Source organism: Sardina pilchardus, chromosome 16 (assembly GCF_963854185.1).
Source record: "Sardina pilchardus chromosome 16, fSarPil1.1, whole genome shotgun sequence".
NCBI classification, from domain to species: domain Eukaryota; kingdom Metazoa; phylum Chordata; class Actinopteri; order Clupeiformes; family Clupeidae; genus Sardina; species Sardina pilchardus.
The window spans coordinates 12,274,304-12,286,803 of NC_085009.1; the positions used below are offsets into that span (position 1 = coordinate 12,274,304).

At 49.3% G+C, this 12,500-nt stretch overlaps 1 protein-coding gene across 1 annotated transcript in view; it reads left to right on the forward strand.

The window, feature by feature from the left end:
- arb2a (ARB2 cotranscriptional regulator A) overlaps positions 1-12,500 on the forward strand; it is a 169,666-nt gene that overhangs the window by 15,947 nt on the left and 141,219 nt on the right. Inside the window, exons 5-6 of the mRNA XM_062515698.1 lie at positions 8,565-8,630; positions 10,567-10,758. Coding sequence (XP_062371682.1) covers positions 8,565-8,630; positions 10,567-10,758 — 258 coding nt within the window. The remainder of the gene's footprint in view (positions 1-8,564; positions 8,631-10,566; positions 10,759-12,500) is intronic.

Genomic DNA, 12,500 nt, shown 5'->3' on the forward strand with positions numbered 1-12,500 from the left:
ACAGAGAGGGAGAGAGAGAGAGATAGCTAGAGAGAGAGGGAGAGAGAGAGAGAGAGAGGGGGAGAGAGAGAGGGAGAGAGAGAGATAACAGTGTTATTGTGAGTGTGGCGGTGGCACCAGATGTCCAATTTGCACTTCAGCCCCGTCTGAATGGAGGGCGAAGATGGCACTGAGACACGCTGCTGACAGCCCTCAGGAGGGAAAAAAAGACCAGGCGTGCGCGCCTGTGTGTGTGTATGTGTCGAGTGTGTGTGTGTGTATGCGTGTGTATGTGTCGAGTGTGTGTGTGTGTGTGTATTTGGGAGGGCGGGTGCAGCCCGGCTAACAGCTGGGGTAAGCTGGCTAGCGGCAGGGCTGAGGCCACAGCATCCTGTATCCCTCTCTGGGCTCCAGCCTGGCTTTGATATGCTAGGCCTCTAGCCCCCACCACCTCCACCACCACCACCACCCTCCACTCCCTCACACACACACACACTCACAAACACTCACACACACTCACACACACGCACACTCTCACACACGCGCACACACACACACACACACACACACACACACACACACACACACACACACACACACACACACACACACACACACACACTCACACACACACTCTCACATGCACACACACACACACACACACACACACACACACACACACACACACACACACACACACACCCTCATACACACACACACACACACACACACTCCCTCCCACGCCTCCCTGCGCTCCCAGACGGGCCGTGTGATTGACCAGAGCCCTGGACCTGATGGCGCTGAATGAGACATTAGAGCAGGTCGGGGGTGGCCCTTTGAGAGGCCCGTCTGCTTTCATTAGCAGATCACAGGCTCCGGTGCAGGGGAATGCTGGGTAATGGCGCCCTGTGCTTCCGTGAATGGAGAATCACACTGAGAGAGAAGTGTGTGTGGGGTGCGTTTTTGGTGTTTGCAAGGACGTCTGTCGTCGACATTCAAGGTAGAGGAGAGAGTTTTAAAAACTTGCTTTTCTTGTCCGCCAGCTAACGGAAAACATTTTTTTTTTTTTTACCCACACTTCCAAGGCACAAGGAATGCGCCTTTGGTGAAAGTTGTTTTGAGTGGTTTTCGAGCGTTAATGTATCTTCATTGTGTTAATGCGATGTGTGTAATGTGATTTCGCGAACATTGAAGATATGTTAGATACGTTGTGTACAGTGTTCAGGTTTTATTGTATACCGTTATTGTATGCAAAAAAAGTAAAAAATCACCGCTCATCCGTGTGAGGTGCGGGATTAAGAGTAAACTGGATATTTTAAAGAAGAATCCGCACACTTCAAGTCTTTGTGCAAAACTCAGTAAAGCTTTTTTGCACAAAGACTTCTTTAAAAATACCTTTATTGTATACCTTTAGTAAGGCTGATTTGTGTGATTGTGTCTGGAATGGATTGAGGCCCAAAGGCTTTTGGGTTGGAAAAGTGTGTGAAGTGTGTGTGTGTGTGTGGGCCACAAAGCCTACAGTCAGCTACTTTTCTGTTTGGCTAGTGTGCCCACCTCTCGCGCTCGTCGCCAAGGTCGAGGGATTCGATCTGGCGCTCGACGCCACACAAAAGGGTAAGAGCTCAAGGCCACGCGCATATAGCGGAGTGTGTTGCCCGTAGAATAGCGGGCAGGGAGGACACACTGCTGGAATGTGTGAAGCGTTGGCGTGTCGTCATCAGAGTGTGTTTGTTTTGTCTGCCTGCATGTGTGAGGCTGACTAAGGCAATGAGTGATTGTGTGTGTGTGTGTGTGTGTGTGTGTGTGTGTGTGTGTGTGTGTGTGTGTGTGTGCGTGTGTGTCTGTGTGTGTGTCTGTGTGTGTGTGTGTGTGTGTGTGTTTGTGTGTTTGTGTGTTTTTGTGTTTTTGTGTGTTTCTATGTGTCTATGTGTCTCTCTCTCTCTCTCTCTCTCTCTCTCTCTCTCTCTCTGTGTGTGTGTGTATACTGTATGTGGATGAGGGTGGGTGGGTGGTTGGTTGTGTGTGTGTGTGTGTGTGTGTGTGTGTGTGTGTGTGCGGGTAGGTCAGGACAGGGTGTGATGTGATGTGGGCTTGTACAGTGTACCGTGCTCTGTATGTATGGCAGTGATGATGTGACGCTGCTCCTCTGGTAGGTATAGAGGGTGTGCCCCCCCCCCCCCCCTCCCCCTCCAGATGGAGCTGTATTAAGCCGTTAATAAACAGGGATTCTTCTCCTCTCCTCAACCCGCATCTGTGCCACCATGACAGACAGAGAGATGGAGAAATAGAGAGACAGAGAGAGAGAGAGAGAGAGAGAGAGAGAGAGAGAGAATATTCTAATGAAGCTGAGCGTTGGGGTTGGCCAGATGGCAACATTATTATCTCTCTTCTCTCTCCCTCTCTCTCTCTCTCTCTCTCTCTCTCTTTCTCTTTCTCTTTCTTGCTGTCTCATATTACACTGTACGGTGTGATTCATATGGAATCCATATCGCTTTGGGACTGGTGTAGGTGCCAATGTATACGTTTGACATTGCCCAGTTTGATACCACCATCCATCAGGTTCAGGATATATACTGTATATGTGTGTCTGTGTGTGTGCGTGTGCGTGTGCGTGTGCGTGTGCGTGTGCGTGTGCGTGTGCGTGTGCGTGTGCGTGTGCGTGCGTGTGCGTGTGTGTGTGTTGGATGGGGATGCCCAGCATTATGCAGAGTGCCCCCACTGGAGGAGGTGGTACAGGATCTCTCAGGAGGAGCGTTGTGTGAGGTGTGTGCTGCCAGCCAGGGCGGGGCACCATGCCAGCAGCATAAATGAGTTTAGACGGCCTTTACAGCGCCGTAACTTCAAGGGTCATTTGTGTGTGTGTGTGTGTGTGTGTGTGTGTGAGTGTGTGTGTGGTAAACCGTAAGAGCCAGCTATCTGTCGGTTTGTCACGCCTTTCCCCTGCCTGGCTGGCATGGCTGGTGGTGGTGGTGTCAGTCATGGCGGTTTTGGCTTGCCGTTAAGGAGGGATCACTTTTTAAAACCAACAAAATGGCAGCTGCCTCTTCTGATCCAGCTCGTCTCATCTCTGCTCTAACCCCACGGGGAGTGTGTGTGTGTGTGTGTGTGTGTGTGGAGACAGACAGACAGACAGACACACGCCCACACACACACACACACACACACACACACACACCCACACACACACACACACACACCGACTGTAGTGGGCTTTACAAGAGACCCCTCCGTTGCCTTTCCAAGCAACACCTGAGGTGGTCATTAAACTCGCTATTAGGAGATTCATGCAGAGCGTATTACAGGGGAAAATCATATTTGTGTGTGTTAGTGTGTGTGTGTGTGTGTGTGTGGCAGGCATTCTTGGCACATTGAGAGTAAATGTCCCAGAGACACATGTAACAACAGTGTGTGTGTGTGTGTGTGTGTGTGTGTGTGTGTGTGTGTGTGAGGGAAAGACGACCGATGGGGAATTTCTCTTTAAGTGAACCAGCTTTGTTCCCTTCCGAGCAGCAGGCCTTTGATGACAAAAAAAAGAATAGAATAAAAAATAGAAAAGGGGAGAGAAAAAGAGATGGGAAGACGAGTGGAAAGGAAAGGGTGGGGGGAAAAGACTTGAAATAATCCAACAATGAGCTCTATTTTAAATCTCTACCTCCTTTTAAAATAAGCACCGTTCTTACACTCCTCCTCTCAGCTCTGTCAATCTCCCTCCTTCCCTCCCCTCTTCCTCCTCTTCCTCCTTTCTCTCAACTTTCACTTGTTTGTTTTTTACATCTTGCTTATGAGTGTGTCTGCTGGGAGTTCTCTCTCTCTATCTCTCTTCCGCTCTCGTTCTCTCTCTCCCACTCTCTCTCTCTTTCTCCCACTCTCTCTCTCTCTCTCTCTCTCTCTCTCTCTCTCTCTCTCTCTCCTCTCTCTCACCTGTTTTCTTTGAGTAGCTTTCAGTGATTTGCTTTCTACTGCACTGTCATTATGTAAACGCCTTTGATGTGATGGCCATTGACTACTTCCCTGGCTAAGTGGCTTTTGGTGATTGTGTTGACATGTGTTTGTGTATGTGCGTGTGTGTGTCTGTCTTTGATTGAAAGAGAGTGTTGATATCCTTGAGCAAACATAAACATTGAAACATTGATCCGTGTCTTTTGAGGAAGAACAGGGTCAGGACAGAACACACACACGCGCACACACACACACACACACACACACACACACACACACACACACACACACACACACACACACACACACACACACACACACACACACACACACACACACACACACACACACACACACACACCTTCTAGCTGCCTATTGAATCACGTACTCTCCTACAGTGCTGCTCTTGAAGAGTGCATCTCATCCCCTGTCTCTTAAGATCTGTAGGGAGCCACCTCACATTCCAAGAGGTCAGTCCAGTGGACCTGTGGTCATTCAATAGTCCAGTCCGTCCTGTTTGAAGAGTGTCACCTCCTCAGTGAGTTACAGGGGAGCTACACCAGGCGCGTATAGCTGAAGTGTTCTGTTGCAGCAGTTAATAATCACTATAGTCAATGGAAGTAGTTACACCAGACGCGACAGTGGCGCGTACATTCGAAAAATATAGGCCCGTCTTCTAAAATGGATTTTACGAGTTGTGAACGGAACGCTTAAGTTACGCTTAAGTGAACGGAACGCTTAAGTTACCTGGTGTAGCTCTCCTGTTAGTGTTTAGTTAGAGCTCCCACTAGTCTCCTTCCTCTCTCTCCTCATCTACAGTATCTTGCTGTATTCCACGCATTGATAAATACCTGCATGCCGTACTGCTACGCCTGACTAGTTGCGACGGAGAGGGAATGTTGTAGGTGTCGGGCTTTGCCACCCTTGGGTGCGCCGGTCCATTCTTTAGCGCGCTTTAGTGTGTGGCGGCGCCACGCTAATGTGTGCCAGGGACTTAGCGTCCCTTGGCATTCCTTACCTGCGGGCCCTCTATTAAGAAACTAATAAGCGGGTGTTAATTACTAGACGGAGAGGCTTTGTAATTACGCTGATAGGACAGAGCAGATGAGGCCGACCCCCCCCCCCCCTTCCTCCTCCTCCTCCTCCTCCTCCTCCTCCTCCTCTTCGTCCTCGTCTCGCCTCCTCTCCTCCCTCCATCAGCGAAATGTCCTCCAGGAACAACCTTCAGCGAGAACGTGCGGCCACACTTAATTCTGCCCCCCAAAAATATGTGTGTGTGTGTGTTTTTTTTTTTTTTTTTTAAAAGCTGAAAGATAATTCTTCAAATCGCCTGAGTAGGAAGAGGACATGCAGACTGGAGATAGTTGAGGCGCTTGGCGGGACGTCTGTTGCGTTTCACATTCAGACAAAGTCGTCCAGACGCACACTCCTGTTCTGAGCTTGCCCATTCAGAGACGGCTCTACCTCTAACTGACAGCACATGGTTGTGCTAGCAAGTTGTCTGTGGGTGTGTGTGTGTGTGTGTATGGGATTCTCTTTGAGTGTCTCTTTGGGGGTTTGTGTGTGTGTGTGTGTGTGTGTGTGTGTGTCGTGTCTGTGTGTCTATGTGTCTGTGTGTCTGTGTGTGTGTGTGTGTGTGTGTGTTTGTCTGTTTGTCTGTGTGTGTCTGTTTGTGTCTGTGTGTGTGTGTGCGTGTGTGTGTGTGTGTGTGTGTGTATGTATTTGTGCCTTATGTGTGTAGTGTTTCTGATCCTACTGTAGTCTTATGCCATATGCCTTCCTCCCATCTCGCCTCCAAAACCGTGAGTCCTGTCAGTCAAATCAAACAAAAGGCATCTCAGTGCAGCACAGATGCCCCCCCCCCCCCCATGCCCCCCTTTACTGGCAGTGCCAGTGCAAACACCCACCACATGCCAGAGCAGCCCGTCGTCGTCGCTGGAAGCAGACAGCACACAAGATACCATAAACTCAAAATGCCTGCAAAGATCTACCCCCACCGGAAACAACACATACCCCCCCACCCCCCTCTCCAACCTACCCCCCCCCCCCCCCCCCCCCCCCCCATCCCTTGGAGACCACCCCCACACATGTACACTCTATACACACACACACACACGGATACAAACGCACACACACACACACCCTCCAAAACATATGAGAGAGCCCCAAAGCCACCTGAGACACCCCGGCAAAACTAATGTAAGCGCAAATGAAATTTCTGCCAGACGTATCGATGTCATTAAGCACAAAGCATATTGCGCTTCACCATCATTTTGCCGCTCATCAAGCCGAGTGACATTTTAGCCGATTAGGCGATGATGCCGGCGGATGGCGGTTGGAGCCCCCTCTCCGTACGTTTCGGCCGTTTTTTTCGACCGTGCTCTCTCTCAGCCCCTCTGCTCTCGCCGACAGAGCTGTGCCGTCCCGTGAAATGTGATCTTATTTTGTTCGTTTGGAGGCCCTGTAGAGCCTGATCAGGGTTAATGTCTCATCGCATCACTCAATTTGGTCATAATGTGTGTGTGTATGTCTTTGTGTGTGTGTGTGTGCGTGTGTGTTTATGTGTGTGTGTGTGTGTGTGTGTGTGTGTGTGTGTGTGTGTGTGTGTGTGTCTTTTTCCCCTGGCCATCGGTGTATAATCAGATAAGCACTGGGTAGTGTATTCCTCACGGGTCGAAAGCAAACGCGGCACTGTTATTGTTACCGTTATTACCTAATCCGCGCGCACTTGGCGAGACGCGTACACAATGTGACAAGCGGCGCGGGGAAGATATTTGGGGTTGGAAAACAGCGCGAGTGCCATCTCTCCTTACGCCCATCCGCCCCTCCACCCCTCCGCCCCGCCGCCTCGTCTCCGAGGTTCTGTAACGGAAGCCTATTTTCAGCGAACGCAACGAACGTGCAAACGCAATGACTCGGCGTCGGCTTGGTGACGGTAAACACAGAGGCCCATGCCAAAAAAGCCGTGCTCCGTCTGCCGCGGACTATATCGGATTCGGTGGGTTTATGACTCCAATATGGCCGTGTCCTAAATATTTACCGTGTCCAAAAAGGGGTCAAGCGAGCCACCTCGCCAACAGCCGCGCTCGCTCTCTCTTGCCAGATGCCGTTGTGTGTGGCCAGTGTTTACCTCAGAATTAGACGGAGACTCCGAGTCCCGCGGTTCGGGTAATTAATCACGTACAACAACACTCTGTCCGACGGCAAGTCGCTAATGGAACGGGAGTAAACAACGAGTGTCCGCGTTGTTCGAAAATCCCCGCAGCCGTCGGGCAGTCTCGTCGGGTTTTTTTTACGGCCGGCTGTGGGCTCCCAGCTGACCGCGGTTGGATGCCACCAGGATTCGGACACTTTGATGTGCCCCTCGTTGCCCACAATCGTGCCACTGTGATGCCCCCCCCCCCCCCCAGATCCAGAGATCCGGATCGTGCCGTTTGCCGATCCCGGGCCGAGATGAATCGGTTTTTTTTGTTGTTTTTTTTAAGCCCGCGTGCCGCGAAATAGCCGCAGGCGCCACCGTTGCAATAAAGACAGCCATCGCTAGTCTCCTCACACACACACACACACACACACACACACATGCACAAAGCACACGAATGCCCGCTCACGCGCGCAATTATCCGCCCAAACTCAAGCCAAACCACGGCCTTCGCCTCACCACCACCGCCGCCGCCTTCCCTTCTCGCCCACGTAGACTCGGCCGTGAGGCAGAGCGAAGGCCCAGCGATCGCAGCTGCCGGGAGTGTCAGGGGCGAGGGTTTGCTGGGGTGGGTGGTGGTGGTGTGTGTGTGTGTGTGTGTGTGTGTGTGTGTGTGTGTGTGTGTGTGTGGTGGTGTTGGTGGTGGTGGTGGGGGTGGGATGCCTGGTGGAGGTTAGCAGGCAGGCAGCCGGGGCGGCGGCGGCGGCGGCGGCGAGAGAAAGAAACAGAGAAAGTTGTTGATGTCACTGAGCCGTGGAAACTTTTGGCCCCGGGACGAAATTACACCCTATACATGTTTCTTAGCAATGTAGCTCGGGGGATAAACATACCTTACATCAACTCGCTCGCTTGTAGTTGAGATTTGGTCCCTTTTGGCTGACATTCCCCCGCACACGCGCACACACACACACACACACACACACACACACACACACACACACACACGCACGCGCACACGCACACACACTCACAGAAGCATATACACACTCACTCACACACACACACACACAGAAGCATACACACTCACACACACACACTCATGCTGTTTTGCTCTGCTCTAGTCAGCTCCCAAGCCATCCCACTTATCTCTCTCTTTCTCTCCTCTCTTTCTCTCTTTCTTTCTCTCTCTCTTCCCTCTCTCTCTCTCTCTCCCTCCCGACATCTCTTTCCCTCACTCTTTCGATCACTGAGTGTCTACAGGGTGAATGTATACTGCTGCATTCTCCATATGTTCAAAGGCATAGCCAGCATTTCTCACACCCATTTCAACCTGGTTTTAGTCTTGTGTAATGTACTGTAGCTCTCTGTATTCCATGTGTGTGTGTGTGTGTGTGTGTGTGTGTGTGTGTCTTGGTCCACGGACCGTATGGAAGATAAGTTTGCATCAGAACTGGTTAAGATGTCATATCTGCCCTCACTGACTCCTCTCTTCTCCCTCCTCTGTCAGATCATCACGCAATATGTTTACCAGCGCTTGGAGGAAGAGTGCAACTTGACAAGAGAAATCCTCCCGGTAAGCACTTGCAGAGTTACATCAAAAAAAAAAAAAAGAAAACGAGACACAGAGGTTGTGGGACCGTTTGATTTATTCTCCCTGAGATTAAATAAAAGGATTAATGAGGAGGAATGGATGTAAATAGGGCCCTGTCTTTGTGTCCGATGGTGATGGACGGACTCCCGCTCGGAAAAGGCAGGAGGGATTCGGGAATAAGCCTCCTAACTGCTTCGGCTTTTTTTTTTTTTAGCGTTGCGTGCGGCTCCCGCCACGCAAATTAAATGTATTGTGACAACGTCGTTTTCGGGGGGGGGGGGGGGTAGTGAGTGAAGCCGTTCCGTAATCTGTTTTGCTTCCAAATGAGCTCAGAGGTACTTTATTAGTCACCCGGACTTAGTCACAGTGGCTGCTTCTCTCATTCCCACAAAGAATGTTTGTGTTAAAAAAAAAAAATAATAATAATAATAATAAAAATGCAAAAAAAGAAAAACTCTCTGGCTTCCGGCTTGGAGGGGGGGAAAAAAACCCGAAAAGCATCTTTCAAATTATTTTAGGTGAAGTGTTGTTATTCATCACCTTCTCCCCCAAAATAGCAATAACTATCTAGATTGAATGTCCTGTTCCGATGCTCCATCCCACTGCATAAATCAGAGAGCATGAGGAGGGCTTTTATAGGTGCTGCACACAACCTTTTGACTGCCTGCTTATTGGCTGAAAGATCAGGTAAGTTTATTTGCCGGGGACAACCTGAAAGCTGATTACTGCTAGATAGATGACCTCGGCTAGAAGCAAATTAGAGAGAGAGAGAGAGAGAGTGTGTGTGTGTGTGTGTGTGTGTGTGTGTGTGTGTGTGTGTGTGTGTGTGTGTGTTTGCGTGTGTGCGTGCGTGCGTGCGTGCGTGCGTGCGTGCGTGCGTGCGTGTGTGTGTGTGTAAGGATGGAAAAAGAGATGGCTCGTTTTTTTTTCCCCTGTTGTGTACAGGAATTGTTTTCTCTCCGTGTAATTTTAGACGGCTAAATAAGGAGAGTCAGACTCCACGCAGATAGGAGGTGACTCCTTTTTCCCGAGCGCGCCTCTCTCCGCCCGTTAATCTCCCGCGTGGCGGAGTTCGGTTCGGGAACGCGATTCCTGGCTCCGAGTCGTGGCGGGTGTTTGCTCTCCCCGTGCTGTTCCACTTTATTGAAATAAAAGGCAAATATAGTTTTTGGCACGCGGAACGTGGGGGGATATAAAGTTCCCGGGAACGTTCGAGAGAGTGCGGCTCCTAATCTACTGCACTGGACGTGCCCTCCTGGCAGTCAAATGAACAAACAGATAACCAGTGCAAACACGGGGCCCCCCCAGTTAGCACACAGTGCTGGGAGACCCTGGGAGAACGATGCGCTTTGCATCCGCATCCTCATCCTCAAAAAGTTTGTTTGTCGCCCAACTTTTTGGCCCTGCTGCTGTGATTGAAAAACGACGACGTCGATCCGATAGAATCAAAGCAGACGACATATCTATGAAGTGCAAACTCTGGAAGTGTACAATACAGTAGGTGGAGGATGTTTAATCCTTGTAGAGAAGGGTGCAGTTCTGCACAGAAAGGAAATCATTTAGGAAGTAAGTTTGATATCTGTATTGCATATGTAGGATCAAAGGGCTTCACATAGATAAAAACAGAAACATGCCAAAGAAACACACAAATAATGCAATTATGAATAAATATAAATATATTTTTTTCTCAGATGAAGACATGACAATAATATCATCCTCCAAAACCCAGCTGTTCCCACAGAGGCCTAGAATACAATGAAGTGTTTGATTACTGCTCTGTACATCCCAGACAGACAAATCAACCTCAGTCAGCCAAGTGAAATGCTAAAAGTCTCATCTTCAGTATAGCTCCTCAAGTCCTGTGTCTGATAGTGACCTCTAGTGACCCCCAGTGACCCCCCCTCTCTCTCTATTCCAGATGGACGCCACGGAGGACGAACCAAAGAGCTTCATCTACCTGAGCGAGGACGCGCTGTCCAACCGGGACAAGCTGCTGGTGCTGATCCAGGGCAGCGGGGTGGTCCGCGCCGGACAGTGGGCGCGGCGGCTCATCGTCAACGACGACATGGACAGCGGCTCCCAGCTCCCCTTCATCAAGCGCGCCATGGAGGTACAGGAACACTGGCTCAACTAGCACCATAGCCTGAAAACTCACTCACATCATGCACAGCTTACATTACATTACATTTACATTACATTACATTACATTACATTTAGCAGACACTTTTTGGTGGAGGAACACTGGCTTAGCCCCATAGCCTGAAAACTCACTCACATAATACACACCATACATTACATTGCATTACATTACATTACATTACATTACATTACGTTACATTTAGCAGACACTTTTTGGTAGAGGAACACTGGCTTAGGCCTATAGCCTGAAAACTCACTCACACAATACACAGCTTACATTACATTACAGTAATTTCCTGTGTGTTAGCCACATTGTGTGTAAGCCGCAGGACAGTGTTTCATGCAAGTAAAAAAACAAAACATACTAATACCATATTAACTGCCCCCATGTATATTAACCTCACAACTGAAGACATTTTGCAAAATCAATGTATACAGTAAGCTGCGGCTAATAGTTGGGTACATTACATTTCATTTAGCTGGCACTTTTTGTCCAAAGTGACTTACATATGTTCACTACTGTATATTACAAGGGACTACCCTGTCCCCGGATCAAGTTGGGGTTAAGTGCCTTGCTCACAGACACAATGGTTGAAGCCGGGAATTGAACCGAAAACGTTCAGGCTATTTCACGCTAGCCCAGCTCCTTAACCACTACACTGATAAACACAGTAAGAGATGTGGAGTATGTAGGATCACACTTTACTTTGAAGGTCTCTCTGTAGACCATCTACAGTTGCAGGTGTTAGAAATAAATAAATAAATACATACGTGTTTGTTGACACTCTGTTAGCAACAATGTATGGCAGAGTTAGAGGATGGGTTTGGCTAAGCTGATCTCGAGTAACTATTCAACGAGAGTGAAACTTGAATTTCAACAAGCCGTCGTCTCCGTGGGCGTAAAGTGTTGCAGAATGTACGCTAGCCTGTAAGCGACATTCAGCGCATTGCTGTGGGCGTACAGTTACAAGTGGCCGGTCCACCCCTCTGTCCATAATTGTCGGGCAGATCCTTTTGTGATTGCGTGGGAGATTAGATTGGAATGGGAGCCGGCTGAAGTGTTTCCGCGGTGTGTTCTCGGCCTTGGGAGGGATAATGGGACGAAGAATGGGCCCAGTGGTTGGAGGTTGAGTGGTGGCCTCAGCGTGAACTGTTTCACGGCTCGGCTCAAATAAACCTCACCGCCTCACCTTGTTGAATTCTATTCCCAAGGTTCATCCCCAACTCTCTGGCTCTTTTGGTCCTGGTCGGAAAACTTTTCAACCAATGTGGACTCTGTGTGTGTGTGTGTGGCTGTGTGTGTTTGTGTGTGTCTGTGTGTGTGTGTGCACACGCGTACAAAGGACTTTACAGTGCACGTCACGACCATAGTATCGTATTATTAAAGAAGTGCTATTAAACATATGCCTACTAGGCACAAACGTTCACACACACACTGCCAGATTGATTTAACAGCTCTGACGATGTGTCTTGTAGCATCCCTAACACCCCTGGCGTCGTGTTCTTGGATAGAGATCAAAGGGATGTGTTCGTCTTAGATACAAATTGTGTACTGTATATAACCTTCATATGGACAGAGGTGGAAAAATCCAGTCCTCCTACCACATTATCTGTGCCAACTGTTCATTTAAACCAGCTGATTATAATTAGCACAACTCTTCAGCTAGGTAGAGCTGCTAATTGAGGAGATCACCTGTGCTAAGTGCACAGGTA